General features: G+C 40.6%; 1 protein-coding gene across 1 annotated transcript in view; it reads left to right on the top strand.

Moving 5' to 3' along the window:
• plxna2 (plexin A2) overlaps positions 1-16294 on the top strand; it is a 418092-nt gene that overhangs the window by 251385 nt on the left and 150413 nt on the right. The window contains exon 7 of the mRNA XM_055223276.1: positions 11067-11190. Within this exon, the coding sequence (XP_055079251.1) occupies positions 11067-11190 (124 nt within the window). The remainder of the gene's footprint in view (positions 1-11066; positions 11191-16294) is intronic.

A 16294-nucleotide genomic window follows, 5' to 3' on the forward strand; every position in this document is an offset into this window, starting at 1 on the left:
CTTTACATTATACATAGTCCAGGAGTGAGGGAATCACGCGTTTGAAGTTGCAGTTTCTCAGCTTCAGAATGTCCACACTCCTCTTTTCCTATTTCTAACCTCTGTGTGCTGTCTGCATCTAATTATACCTGAACCTGTAAGCAATGATGGTGTGTCGTTAGCATGCTAGTTGCAGCAGTGGAAAGTTAAGTAACCCAGCTCTGGCTCGTGAAAGTTGTGAATTGTGCTCATAAACTCATTGCTAAAATTTAACAGCTAAAATGTATATTGTTAAAATGGTGGTTTTTGGAGTTGTTGTTTTTTTTTTGTTTTGTTTTTTGTAATATGGCGATTTTTTGGTCTACTCAATAAGCAGCATGATCAAGTTCAACATTTGTGAATTTACCTTTTGGATATTTAATGGCAAATAACAATATAAGAGTCTGAAAACCACAGATTAATTAGTGCTGCTTTTTAAGACAATAAAAACAATACGATAAAAAACAACATAAATCCAGAAAAATCTCATATTACAAATTTTCTGATCTGTGTAATAATGTTGTTTCCTCAGAGTTGTGTTTTGTTTCATTCACACATGTTTAACACACAAACCCTGCACATTTAGCCTGAGTTCGTCTTTCAAACTGAAAACACTCCACTTTGTGATGTCATCATGTGGTAATACAGGAAGTGCTTCACTGTGTTTTTAAACTCCACACACCTTCACTAGAATCATTTGGATAATTTCAGCCCTGGAATTGCCAATGCCTACTGAACAAAAGGTAAAAAAGTACCTGTTAACTTGAAAAATACCACTTCATGACATCACAAAGTGGAACAGATATTATTCAAACATCTGTGAATGAAACAAAACACAACTCCAGGTGTGTTTTTGATGAGGTAACAGCATTATAACATGCCTTAAAGCTCACAAGAGTCAATTTTGATGTATAATCCGACACAAACACACATGTATACATAGTGTCCTTGTGTTTTCTTCAACCTGGGCTAATTTGTCTTGGGAGCAGCGACTCTACTCTGAGCTCAGATTCACTGCAACGGCAAAAATCCTTCACTATTGTAATGTTTTTGCTCCAAACTGTTCGCTTTCACTGACAGAAGATCGGCCGTAGACCTCGCTGTTAAAAAGCCCCAAGCTGCTGATCGCTGAAGGTTTGAAACAATTGGACCTCGTTTCAGTTAAAATTCAATCAACTGCGCAGCCCTAAAATACATAATATGATCAATCTCACAGCCGATATCCAACTTTTGATCATTTGACTATAAAAAAACGCAGTCAGATTGTGAAAAGAACCGTTTTGCCTTTTATTTAGCAGGCCTTTTATATCTTTTCAGCGGCGTATTTGGAGCTTAATGTTGGCTAGTCTTGTCTTTTTGTTCAAATCGCACAGTCTGGGCAGTATGAAATCATGCCATTGATTTTTTTTTTTTTTTTTCCCTCTGAGTTGTTGAAATAGTCCAGCCCTGATGAAATAAAAGCATTTTCAATGATCTCTGTAACATTAAAAATAAAGCTCGATGGAATTTTACTGGTGAGGTGATAAAAGCATGTTCTTCCATCAGATGTGGTTAGGCCAGATAAGTCAAGGCGGAGCGTCTATTCTCTCTCTATCGCTCAGTCTTCCTCTCCTTTTCTCTCTCTATCCATCTATCTCTCTCTTTGTCGCGTTCAGAAGTGCACGTCTGTCAAGGCTGGCTAATGTAAAGTCTATATATGGTACATTGTGTAGTATCTCTCTTTATCTCTCTCTCTATCCGTCTATCTATTGTTCTATTTATCTCTATCTTTTTCAATATCTAACTCTAATTTTAACTTTATGGTACATTCTGTTGTCTCTCTTTCTCCCTCTGTCTATCTATCTCTCTATCTGTATATCTGGCTCCCCTTCATTTTCTCTCTCTCAGTGTCTGTCCATCTCTCTCTCTTCCTCCCTCTCTCTCTCTCCATCAGTTCTTTCATCCTGTCATGGCTGACTCATGTAAAGTCTACGTGGTGCATTATGTCGTATCTCTCTCTCCATCTCTTGCTCTCTCTTTCTCTCTCTCTCTCCATCCATCTATCTCTCTCTCCCTCCCTCTGCATGTCTTTCCTCAAGTGCACCCTGTCAAGGTTGGCTCATGTAAAGTCTGTATGGTACATTATGTGGTATGTCTCTCTCTCTCTACCTCCCTCCCTCCCTCTCTCTTTCTCTCTCTCTCTCTACTTCTTTTTCCCTCCGTCTCTCTCTCTCTCTCTCTCTCTCAATCCCTCTCTGTTGCTTCCCTCAAGTGCTCTCCTGTCAAGGCTTGCACATGTAAAGTCTATATGGAACATTATGTCGTATATGGCACATCCCTGTTTGAATGTGGTCTATTTATGTTCCCTTATGAGAGCATGCCACTCCGCGCTGAAGTGCTCGCGTCTGATTGGCCGTCTTTCAGATCTTGGTGCCGCACGGCCTTCTGGGTAATTGCCTGTCTGGAGCAGGGGAATAAGACGCAGGCTTTAATGGGGTGAACTTTGAGCTATGGACTCGAAAAGGTTTAGATGTGGTCATTCTCACTGTGTTAGCTCCAGTGTGGGCAGTGTATTGCAGTGTTGTGTATTTGCACGTCACAGCGGAGCACACTGCACATGACAAATACATGAGGTGCACTTATAGAGAACAGTATGCTAATGTATGCACACTTATGCTGTGTTTACCACTGGAGGAGCAATGTGCAAGGCCCTGGCAACAAAAGACTAAAGGAAACCTAGTGTTAACTATATTCTGTTTGATACATTTATACTTTTATATCATCAGATACAGATATTTAGAATAAATATTCTGCTGGTGTTATTGGGCATGCATTGATCCAGTTTGTTCACTTCTGATACCGATATCAATACAATGGCTTTAAGTATCTGCCAATATACAAAATGAACTGATATCAGTGAAGGAAAAATGTCTTTTTTTTTTCTCTCTTAACACACAGTTGAGTAATGACAGAACTAATCCAGTGATGTAACTCTGCTTTATCCTACAAGTAACTCAACAGCTTTGTATGGATTACACATAATGAGACGTCCTGGACCTGTACCAGTCATTAAATAGTCTCAGATTTTCCTGGACCAGTGCCGATATTGGATGTATCGGTGCACGTCTAGTGTCATCATGTCTCTGTATCAGGGCTGTGCTCCTTTAGTCCTTTAGTCCATCAATGGTCATTATGGCTCATTATGTTATTGTCAGTATGAGTGTGAGTTTTCTGGAGTTTTGAGAGAGTAACAGTAGTTTTTGTGCATGATCCTAAATAATTTTGAGAGCTTTTCTTGGTGGAAAAGGGCATGTTTTAAGTCGATCAAGAATTTATTCAGTCAAGTGCTGCCCGTGTAGAGCTCGGGCCAGTGCAGAGTTCAGTGGCACATGACCCAATACACTGTCAAATAACACCTGACCTTTCAATGACCTTTTGCTCCTGATGCCCCGTGTGGGAAACTGTAACCTTGGTTAACGTTTTTTTAATTAAGTCTTCATCTTCATAATAATGTGTACAGATTTTGAAGCTCAAAAACTACATTTCACATCATGCAGTGTCAATCTCCAACGCAGTTTTTTATTCTTCCACTGTGTTTTCTAATCTCAAACCAAATGTAACGTAAATCTTTGCTGTAGCCTTCCCCGTCTGAGCTCATATTTCCGTACATGCGTCTAAAGCCCGGTGACTGACAGGGCATTTGTATCCCGCTGAGAAATAATGATGAAGCTGGAGTTTTCAGCACCATGGACAGAGCTTAACAGCATCTACAGCACCCTCGAGCTGTCGCCTTAGGGTGAAACAGCAACCGACCGCTTACTGCATCTCAAGAATGAACACGAGCCCGCCGCACGTCCATATGGGAATAGAGAGAGTACACAGCCACTCTGACAGTACAAGGACTCGGATAGAAACCTCCACAGAGTTTACATAATTTTAGCTCCTAAAGTCCTGGATTCTTTTTCAAATCTTGTAGTTTTGGCCTCTCTCTCTCTGGGGGATTAAAATTCACCAAGATTTTGTGAAATTTTTGAAAAAACAGGAAATGAAGCAAGAAGCGTGAGGCTAGTGAGCAGCTGTAGTAATAGTAGGTGTAGTAATAGTAGTAGTAGCAGCATTAGGAAAAGTCGTAGTAGTAGCAGTAGCAGCAGTAGTAGTAGTAGTAGTGGTAGTAGTAGTAGCAGCATTAGGAGTAGCAGGGGTAGTAGCAGTAGTAGTGATAGCAGCAGTAGTAGTAGCAGTAGTAGCAGTAGTAGTAATAACAGCAGTAGTAGTAGCAGCAGTAACAGCAGTAGCAGCAGTAGTAGTAGTAGTAGTATTTTGAAGATTTCTGACACAGTGAGGGTTGAGATTTGGGATCAGTTGTTTTCATATTCTATATTCGATGAGGGTAATAGTCAGTATTTCTGTTTTGGTTTTCAAAAGAAATATCTAAGAAAACCCAAAATATTAAAATTTTGAATTTATATCAGTATCAAGACACATTTCTCAGCCGTATTTATCCAGTCACATCACAAACATATTTATTAACAATAAACAAACCCAGTACTATTTAAATACGCTTTATGTGACTTTTCTGGTGTGAGGAGGGCAACGTTCCAAGTATGGCCTGAAATATGTCTATTTCCATGGAGACAAGCAGGTGACACCACTAGGCCAAGTTACAAGTGAGATCTGTGGAGAGGTGACCCCACTCAGAATACATGTGTCTCTAGGTATTTTTAATAATCAAAAACAGACCTGGAGTTGTGTTTTTCTGTTTCATTCACACATGTTCAACACACAAACCTTGTATATTTAGGCTGAGTTCTTCTCTCACACTGAAAACACTCTGTTCCACCTTGTGATGTCATCATGTGGTAATACAGGAAGTGTTTCAGTGTGTTTTTAAACTTCATACAGCTTCACTAGAATCATTTGGATGATTTTAAGCATGGAATTTCCAATTTCTACTGAACTAAAGGTAAAATTTAGCTGTTGACTTGAAAGCTACCACTTCGTGACATCACAAAGTAGAACGGAGCATTTTGAGCTTTGGAGATGTAACAGACTAATAATAAAGAGTTACTCAAACATGTGTGAATGAAACAAAACACAACTCCAGGTATGTTTTTGATGACGTGCATGGCTTAAATCTAAATCTAAAACTTCATCAGCCTTTCATATCAACACCTTTTGCTCCTCGATTCGGCGCCGTGTGAGTGACAGGAGGCGACGGTTTCGGGGGCAAAGTGTAGAAAACGCGGCATTCTAGTCAGCACTATGGCCCGCACTTCAGCTAATGAGAAGCCAATGGTTCGGCTCCTAACTACACCAAGATAATGACCATCTCCCCGAAACCATGGCAACAGCAGCACCGCGCAACCCCTCACCACCTCTCCCTCCCTCTTTCTCTTTCTCTCGCTTTCTCTTTCTTTCACCCCACGCCGAAATGACTTTTGTTAAATAACATTGAGTAAAATCAATGCTGGGTTTCTTTGAAAATTAATAACTGCTTTTGAAGGTTGTTTTTTTTTTTTTTTGGTAATTTTAAGTCATGCATAAAACATCGTACCTGGGAGCACGATCATTTCTTCAGTGCTTGTGGGTGAAGTAACGTCTTGTCAGAGAGAGGAACATCAACGTCTAGACAAAGTGGAGCTGATACAATAAGGACAAAGGGTTTAAATGGCGGCGCTGAGACAGTTACAGATATGAAATGCTTTTATCATGGTCTCAACATCAGCGACTTGTACTACTTTTACTTTACACTTTACTTTTACAATACAACCAGCCTGTACTTCTATATGACCATCCCTGTATATGCTGATTATTAGTGTCAATTACAGTTGAAACCAGAAGTTTACACACAGTATCTAAAAAAGACACTTACGCTTTTTTTTTTCTTCACTATCTGACATCAAATCAAACTAAACTTTTCCTGTTTAAGTCAATTACGTTTACTAAAATTATTTGTATTTGCTAAATGCCAGAATAATGACAGAAACATATCCAAAATGTCATACAACGGAACCAAATCCTAATGAAATGTATGTAAAATCGTCTAAAAAGAGTCCTTCAGTGGGTATGTGACAGTGGCGGTAAAAAGAGAAATTGATCGGGAATATGGCGTCTTGGAAATGAGTGGTTAAAGATCGCTCAAACCCGCATGAATCACTCCAAATACAACTTCGAGTGAGTAAATGGTGACAGGAAACAACTGTAACATGGTTGTAATGTGGCTCATTTTGGTTCAACAGTAACAAGCCATTGCGAGATAGGATCAAACATTTCAACCCCAGCCAGAAAGTGTTTGTAAAAGGACAATTTTTTGTGCATTCCTTAGTTTGTATTTTCTGCCAAAAAATTTCACCCATATTATACTCAAAACATGCAAAGTATACAGTATCTTTGCCTTTACTTAATTGGATCAATATATTTAGATAGATATTTAGAGCAATATATTCCCAACCTTTTTTGCACCATGGACCGGAATAATGTAAGTGTTATTTTCACAGACTTTCTTTCTATGCGTGGCAGATAAATATGGCTAAAATAAGTTAAGAGTATAAAAAATACAACTCACCATACTGTCTTGTTAGCTAGCTTTTCCCCGCATATTACACAAAGTGGACTGGGCGCGTCAGACTCACCTGTAGCAACAAACCCATATTTTAAGTAGGACTCCTGGTATTGTCTGTTACATTTAGCTTTCTTTTTCTTGGACATCTTAGTCTCCTCTTCTGGCTCCTCAGTTGGCCTTTTCCCCTTTGCAAAAAAACCTCTCCAAAGACTTTGGTTTTGGCTCATTTTCGCTTGTGGCTCTACTTTTGTGTGTCGTGTCTGGTGTGTTATACGTGATACGTCATCGTGGAGGACAAGAGCAGATCTAATACAAATATAATATACTTGACATTGTATCAAATACATTTCTGTGACTATTTCCTATTAGGATTTTCATTCTATATCTACATACAAGCTTATTAGCATGTCATGAGGGACAGGCGAAAGTTACGTCGGAGAAGATGCGGCCTTTGATAAATTATTTACTCTTTTTGTGCGACCAGGTAACACATACATAACGGATTGGCGCTGGTCTCCTGTCCGGTGGTTGGGGACCACTGGTTTAGAATACAGAGCAACCAATAGCAGATAAATTCTCACAATATTTTAGGGCAAATTTTGACTATTTTCTTCAAATTATGCAATTAAAATTTACTACCATCTTTTATACAAACCTATAAGAAAGTTGTGTAATCACGTTTTGTGGAGCTGTCTCTTCATATTAAAGTGTTAATATAAAACTTTGTGTGTATTTTTAGGCAGCAGATCGATCAAAACAAAAATATTAACCTATGAGATTTAAAGCCAATAGCCGATACAGAAAGACTTATTGCTCTATCTCTCTCTCTATATATATATGTATTCGTATTCTGTGCATGCCTTTGCTTTCATTTTACCTTTATTATTCATTGATTTATAGTGCACCATATCATCCTAAAATAACATATACTGTACAAGACTTTACAATTCCCCCTTTTTACTAACACCTCATCAGAACTACATTTTCCCAAAGTTTGCCCAGACACATTTTCCAGTCAAACATCTTCAGTTTTGTTTCATTCCCAAAGGTCCTTTTTCTCCACTGCTGTACTGCACCACTTGCACTCTCCTTCACTTCCCCGGCACAGTCCCAGCGGAGCGCTACAACTGTTAGCTAGCACGCACCCGCCCGCTGTGCCCGCGCCCGCTCACGTGAGGACTCTGTCGGATTCTCTCTGCAGCCCCTGACAGCATAATTACACCGCCAGCGCTAAGGATGAGGATGTAGTTTGTAGTTCCGCGTGCGCTAAGGAAGCATGAAACAGCCTCTTGCTAACACCGCTAACACACCAGACAGATAACAGTAGGGGTAGTAGCGGTAGTTGTGTAGGGCAAATCAGCAGCTTGGACAGCGACCGGCCAATTAGAGCTGACCGGACAAGACGGTTTAGGCCGGGCGTCGTGAGGGCAGGGTTGGGTAAGGATACGGGGTCTGTGGGGTAATGACCGGGAATAACGCAGGTTTTAATGAGAGCGAAGAGGAGCGAGGTTGACTTTTAATAAGAGGGGAGGGCGTCACAAGCTAACTGTATGCAATGTCTAATAAGTAAGCAATTAGCGCTAGTTTTGTCGCTAAAGTTTGGACGAGATCGGATGATGTAATTACGGTAGCGCTGTGTGGTGGCAGATGCCGGTCAGTTAACGCTCAGGAAAAGTTGCTGCATTAATTGGATGATAATTAGAGTTGTTTAAAATACCATCGTTTAGGAAAATGTAAGGCTAAATTGTCCGTTCTACAGTTTTATTTTATTTATTTGTGATGTACGTGGGAGCATCCTGCAGCCATTTTGGACAAATAAAAATAATCTGTGGCTCGCTAGTATGATCTATTACTGTACTATTTTGTTGTTGATGATGTTTACAGCATTGTACAGTAAAGAGACATGCGGGAATATGCTCCCGATACCACTTTGGGCATGACAGTTTTCCAACATGGAAATCAGGGGCTTGTTTTTTGTTGCTTTACATCAATTTTGTGGTTTAAAAGGTCCAAAATATAACATTATCATTCATAGGTGTCATAGATTATAAATATATAACAACAATGGTGGAAGGTAACAAAGTAAAAGTAGTAAAGTACTTAAGTATACATTTTAGGGGAGATTTTACTTTCACTTTTCTACATTTGAGAGCAGATACCTGTACTTTTAGCAGAACTGAAAAGTAAACGTTTTTTATTATTGTGTAAAACCTGCTGAAAAGTTTGAGGGTTTATTTTTTTTACAAGTTCATAATTTGAGCAAACAAAAATGATTGATTTAATTATTTCTGTTGAACAAAATCCAGCACAAATCTGTATCAAAATCACTACCTTTGAAGCTTTATTACAGGGGTGTCAAACACATTTTCACCGAGAGCCACATCGGCAAAATGGCTGCTCTCAAAGGGCCAGATGTAAAATAAATCTAACTACTTTTTTAACTTGTTAATTAACTGTTTCTGTATTTATTACTTATTCAAGTTACAAATATTGCATATGAATTTGCCTAGATGTAAAATATGACTGTGTAACTGTGTATATCCTGGTAAAATGACATTTTAAGACCATCATACCTTTTAATTTACCCCGTCAAGGACCACATAAAATGATGTGGAGGGCCACATTTGACCCGCGGGCCTTGAGTTTGACACGGGCTTTATTAGATTTATCTTAAATTTTCTACAAAATACTTTCACTTTTTACTCTTTAAGTACACCACAACAGGTATTTTTTTTCCATGTGGTACTTTTACTTGAGTCTTTTTTACTCCAGTGTGTGTACTTTTACCTAAGTAACAAAACTGAGTACTTCTTCCACCACTTCATAACAGACAAAAGCCAAATATATCTCCTTTAAGAATGATTCAGGTCTAGTACTGCTTAATGAAGGTGTTAGAATATTCATTAAGTACTTCGTAACCATGTCTTTTATGTAGACTGACACTGGCGGTAGACGGTCGATGTGATATAACTGAATCGCCCGGTTTAGGTGCAGTTACTTTAACACAGCAGTATTGTTTTCCATCTGGAGCGTGGTAAGTGGGGTCTCGTTCTCATTGCAGTTTTATTTATAGTTGTAATTCAGGACTGATGTTTTGTTTTACTGTTGTCGACGTTTTAATCCATGTTATTTGATGGATCTGTTATTGCTGTTAGAACATTAGCAATTTGTCTTTCTCATCTGTAAACATAATCATAATGTAGCTTTTATTGCCGATGGGTTTTATCCATACGCAGCGTTTGTTCAATCTGATGCTCTGTTAATGGTTTTGTCCATGTTTATTACACTCACAAGTTTTGCTTTGGTTTCCTCTCGTATAGTAGTACAGTCAGTAGTACATTTTGTGCTTATAATACTGCACATGAACAGTATACAGTAGGTGGGACTCCCCGCTGACAAATTGCTGGTATAGTGTCGCCCCTATAGTGTCAGCGTAATTAGCATGTTAGGCTAGTCCTGCAGCTAGGTACTCTTTACCGTGGTAACTATGCGCAGCAGTAGCTCAGTTGGTGTTGTCAAGGTTGGCGGTTCGAATCCCACGCTCAACTTAAAACATCATTGGTTGTGTGTTTAGATGCACTGACCCACAGGTTTACGGTGCGATTCCAGCTCCCACAGGTGAATGCTGTTGTTGTGTCCTTGGGCAAAACACTCAACCCTCCTCACCCCTAGTGTCTGCGTACATTGGTGTGTGAATGTGTCTGTAAACGGGTGAGTTGTTTCTTGATATAAAACATTTTGAGTGCCTTGAAGGTGGAAAAGCTCTACAGTTGTCAGTTTTTCTCCTCGACAAAACCCACAATGTCGATGAAACGTTCTGCACCGACAAAGGCGCCTACGAAGGTTTGAACTTTGAGAGAGTTTAAACAAGAGAGAAATGTGTGAAAATGTTGATGCCTGTGTGAGAAAAGTGTATAAAGTGTGTGGTGAGGGGTTTTACAGCTGCAAAACATATATAAGAATTGTCAAAAATAAAGCTGATACTTCATGGATTTTGCCATTTACCATTTACCAGCATCCTGGCTCAAAATCTGGAGTTTAACTTGTCATTATTCAATTCAAGTAATTGTAAGGTACAGCAATGTGTATCAAATACCAGTATGTTTTATTAGAAAATGCACTGAAACGCCTGCACTAAAACTTTTGACCGTGATGCAGAGAGCTATCGTCTTTGTGCTCTTTACTTGAGATGGGGTTAAAAGTAGGTCCTATATATTTAATATCAACCCAACAAAGTAAAATGACCATATCACAGAAAAATATACAAATATAAAACTACTGGAATAGTAAATTTTGAAGTTTTCACAGAATAATTGATACTTTTAGGTAACACCCTGAAATAAATGTCATTATTCTGTTACGGACATTGTTTAAGACACTAAATGATCTTAAACACATGCTTTCTCTCCACAGACATGACTCGTAACTTTTTCAGCGTAGGGTCCGCCACCTGCTTGTGACCCATTTCTTCTAACAGTCTCCCTCTTCTTTGTGTTTCCTCGTCCAGCTGCTCCCAGAGGAGTCGTTGCGAGCGCGCAGACGAGCCGTACCGCTTCGCTGCGTCTCTGAACCAGTGCGTGAAGGCCACTGTCTACCCCGACAGCATCGCAGTGTCCGAGCCCAGCGTACCTGTAAGTTACACACCAACCATTTTAAAATATATAGTATTCTCAGGTGGAATTTCTTGTTTAACTATTTGGTGAATATCTGTGTAATCTCTGGGTTTATCCACATGAAACAAAAACTGACTCAAAGTTCAACGTCTTCTATGTCAGCACAAATTAACTAAGGTTAAACTTTTATTTTTTAGTTTTTAGTTTAAAAAAGTGGTTCTACTATTGGACCCCAAAGATATTATTGCTCACAGCTGAAAAACACTACAAGCAGAAGACGAACTGCGCTTAAGGACAAATTTTTTTACTTTTTACTTTTACTTCATTACATTTGAGTGCAGGTATCTGTACTTTCTACCACAATTTTTTTGAAAAGGACTGAAAAGTATAAGTAGTTTTTATTATTGTTTTGAGACTTGCTGAAAAGTGTAAGTTTTTTTTTTTATTTATTAACACGTTCATAATGTGAACAAGCAAAATATACAGATAAAAACAGAAAAAAAAATTGCTTCGGTTGTTTCTGTCGAACAAAATTCACTTCGGAATACTTGCAAAATACTTTTACTTTTTGCTCTTTAAGTACATTTTTAATACTTCTACTTAAGTCAGTTTTTCATGTGATACTTTTACTTTTATGTGAGTATTTTTTTGGCATTTATTAAGTGTTCTTTGTACTTTTACTTAACCTCCTAGAACCCAAACTCTTCCATGGCATGCTTTATGAAGTAACAAAACTGAGTACTTCTTCCACCTCTGGTCAGTCCCCAAAATATAATCGTTTGTGATTCATTTGTTTTGGTTATTTCTTTTAAAAACTCGATCTCACATAGAGTTACACAGACCCCTGCCCTCCATCTGAAATCAGCAACTTCTAGAACATAAAAGCAACGAATCCAAAATGCCCAATCACTGTTTTACACAAATTAAAAATATAAATAAAATAAAAAATAAAACCCCATCTATTTCCATACTTCCTCCCACGCAGAGACAGATTGCGTTTGGTAAATGATCCCACATTGCCACGTAGCAGTTTGTGTGGATTTGATTGTGGTGATGCATAAACATTAGTGGGAGAGGGTGAGGAGAGCAGAACATGTGGGCGTCACAGTGTGCATATGCTGCCTCACACAGCCGTCCATATGTGTGTGTGCCAAGATTCTGTGTGTGTGTGTGTGTGTGGGCGAGGAGTGGGAGTCACGGGGAGCAGGGGGCAGGGATGGAGGGATGCAAGGAGAGTGAGTGAAAGAGGGGGGGAGCGTCCAGGGATGAGGGATGGAGCGGGACAGATCGAAGTTGAGGGAGAGAGAAACAAGTAAGTTAGCAAAACAGAGAGAGAAACCAAGGTGCAGCGCTTTCCACATGGGCAGAGGAATGGAGAGAGATGAAAAGAAAGTGAGACAGAGAGAAAGAGGAGAGAGAGAGACCAAGGTGCAGGATATACACACGGAGAGATGGAGAGCCAAAGCGGAAAGAATGGCCAGAGGGATGGAGGGAGAGAGGGGGGAGAGGAAGGAGAGAGAGTGGACAGGAGGCAGGGATGGAGGGATGGAGGGATGCAGGGAGAGTGAGTGAAAGAGGGGAGGTAGAGGGATGAGGGATGGAGCGGGACAGATTGAAGTTGAGGGAGAGAGAAACAAGTAAGTTAGCAAAACAGAGAGAGAGACCAAGGTGCAGCGCTTTCCACATGGGCAGAGGGATGGAGAGAGATGAAAAGAAAGTGAGAGAGAGAGAGACAGAAAGAGGAGAGAGAGTAAAAGAGAGACCAAGGATATAGACATGAGCAGAGGGATGGAGAGGGAAAGCAGAGAGAAAGAGGAGATAGAAGATAAACTTAAAAGATAACCTTCCACATGGGCAGAGGGATGGAAGGAGAGGGGGAGGAGAGGAAGAGGGAGGAGAGGAAGAGGGAGGGAGAGAGGGGGCAGGGATGGAGGGAGAGTGAGTGAAAGAGGGGGGTAGAAGGAGTTGAGAGGGAGAGAAAGAAGTAAGTTAGCAAAACAGAGAGAGACAGAAAGAGAGAGACCAAGGTGCAGCGCTTTCCACATGGGCAGAGGGATGGAGAGAGATGAAAGACAGAGAAGAGGAGAGAGAGAGAGTAAGAGAGCATGGTGCAGGATATAGACATGGGCAAAGGGATGGAAAGGGAAAGCAGAGAGAAAGAGGAGAAAGATAACCTTAAAAGATAACCTTCCACATGGGCAGAGGGATGGATGGAGAGATGAGGGGTAAAGGAGGAGAGGGAGAGAGAATGGGCAGGGATGGAGGGGGGAGAGTGAGTGAAAAAGGGAGGTAGAAGGAGAGGGGGGGGCGAGGGATGAGGGATGGAGGGGGACAGATTGAAGGTGAGAGAGAGAAAAAGAAGTAAGTTAGCAAAACAGAGAGCGAGAGACAGAGAGAGAGACCAAGGTGCAGCGCTTTCCACATGGGCAGAGGGTTGGAGAGAGATGAAAAGAAAGTGAGAGACAGAGAGAAAGAGGAGAGAGGGAGAGTAAGAGAGAGACCAAGGGGCAGGATATACACACAGAGAGATGGAGGGGGAAAGCGGAGAAAGATAACCTTAAAAGATAACCTTCCACATGGGCAGAGGGATGGAGGGATGGACGAAGAGAGTGGGGGAAGAGGAAAGAGAGGGAGAGAGAGTGGGCAGGGGCAAGTGATGAGGGATGGAGTGAGGTAGAGAGGGAGAGAAAGAAGGAAGTTAGCAAAACACAGAGCCAGAGAGACCAAGGTACAGCGTTTTTCACATGGGCAGAGGGATGGAGAGAGATGAAAGACAGAGAGAAGAGGAGAGAGAGAGAGAGTAAGAGAGCAAGGTGCAGGATATAGACATGGGCAGAGGGATGGAAAGGGAAAGCAGAGAGAAAGAGGAGAAAGATAACCTTAAAAGATAACCTTGCACATGGGCAAAGGGATGGATGAGATGGAGAGAGAGCGGGAGAAAGAGAGAAAGAGAGCTAGAGAGATTATCGGGTGCAGGTTTCCAAGAGGAACGAGCGGAGAAGGAGAAGAAGGTATGGATTTAGAGAGAGGATATGAAGGAGATAGAAAGAGTAAACAGAGCGCAGTGATCCACATTGGCAGAAGGATGGACAGAGGGATGGAGAGAGAAGGAGAGGAATATAGATTGAGAGAAAGGGGGACTGAGATTGAAAGAGAGAGAGAGCACGCAAGAGGTTAAGTGTGGAAGAGAAGATGGAAGCGAGTGAATTACAGAAAGGGAGAGGGTAGAGATTGAACGGGGAGAGAAAGATGGAGAGAGGGAGAAAGAAGAGAGAGCGTGGCGTTATTTCACACAGTTGTGCACATGTGGACGTGTAGTCGGTGGTAAATATCAGCAGGGGGAGTGCTGTTTTTTGGGGCAGTATTTTTGACCGTCGCTAAGGGACAGATCACTTTATTAATTAAATAAAAGCATGACAAAAGTGTGGAAACTATTGCTCATATGTTTAGCTATAAATCAGTCAACCGCAATAATTTAAAAGACTGAAGAAGTTTATAAGAAACATCAGACCCGATACCGATCTTTTCTTTTTTTAATGACTTTATTTACACAATTTAGGTTGTGACTTTATACATAATTAAGTATCCCATGATGCTCTATTATCCCCAGTTGAATAGAAGTACTACCAGAGATTAAAATGCCTACCTAAAAATAGCCTTTGTTATAGCAGCAGCTTCAAAACACAGTCACAGAGACATTAGGTGTTTCAGCCTCTGTTTCTAAAGGCAGTATTATTTATGTTTGAGGCCTGTAAATAGATGAGAAACACACAGCTACTACATACAACACATGTAAACAAGTCAGCTGTCCAAAGTTTCATTTTCACTCTTAAAGCTCTGTGAAGACATCGCAGAAATAAAACAAATACCATCTGTGTCGTTAATAAAGTTTTGGCTGCATTAGAGTGTCCTCGGTCTGTGTTTAAGCTGCTCTGGACATTACCTGCACCGAATCCGTGCCACTATTCCAACTACATGAGACCTACAACTCATTTAAATTCACCAAGTCATCTAACCTTCCCATGAAAACAAAGGAAACTGGCGATGTTGCTAACTAAAAACAACACTCTAACACCATCTAAAATCTTGTAAGGTCAAATGCTTTTGTTTCCATGCCAGCCCGATTCGCCCCGGGTCACTCCACACATTCACCCTTTACTAATTGCGATCTCCATGACAACTTGGAAGCGATCGGAACAACCAACTTACCTTTATTTCAAAAAGAAAAACCCCTAATTAGTCCCAAAATCCTGCCAGCAACGCCATTTTGCGGCAGGGAGACCGGGCCACCGGCGCTCCAGACGAGATTGTGTTTCTGTGTGTGTTTTGTTAGTGTTTTGTGCGTTCGCAACAGATTCGAAAGAGCTAATTAATGTGAGAGGTTACTCCGAGAAACGTGACTCGAACAAAGGACAGTGATTGCTGTGATTGCTGTAATCATGCCTCCTCTCCTGCACACCTCAACGCCGGGCAACACAAACAACCCAAAAACACACACGAGAAAAAGGGTTTACGGTTTGAATGAGTACAGGCTAACAAGCAAGGTAGCTATCGTTTAGCATTTGAGCGTCCCAGCAGCCCCTTGGTGTTGAGAAAGGTAGATAAAACAAAGAGCGAGACTTCAAATGGATACGCCTCCCAAAAATGACGGTTAATGGCGGAAGGCGACGGTAGCTCAGTTGGTGTGGAGTGTTTTTGCCCACTGATCAGCACGTTGGCGGTTCAAATCCTGCTAATATGAACGTCATCAGTTGTGCTGTCAGGATGAATGCTGCCGTTGTGTCCTTGAGCAAGACACTTAACCCATCTTGTGCCCAGAGTCTGCGTACATTGGTGTGTGAATGTGTGTGTGTAGTTTCTTGATGTAAAGCGGAAAAGCTTTATATAAAAACGTGACCATTTATCAAAGCTGAGAAAACGACACGGGTAATGATCCAACTGCATGTTTTTATAGTTTCATGTGTGTTTTTAAAATTTTCATTGCAGTATCAAAATTATTATTGAGTATTGAGCCTTTTTTTTCCCCCCAAGCACTGAAATTGACTACTATCTATTTACAAATCTTTCAAAGTCAGGCTGAGACATCGCTATTCATACAATATATTTTATAAACTTCACCTCC

Source organism: Periophthalmus magnuspinnatus, chromosome 7 (assembly GCF_009829125.3).
Source record: "Periophthalmus magnuspinnatus isolate fPerMag1 chromosome 7, fPerMag1.2.pri, whole genome shotgun sequence".
Taxonomy (NCBI): domain Eukaryota; kingdom Metazoa; phylum Chordata; class Actinopteri; order Gobiiformes; family Gobiidae; genus Periophthalmus; species Periophthalmus magnuspinnatus.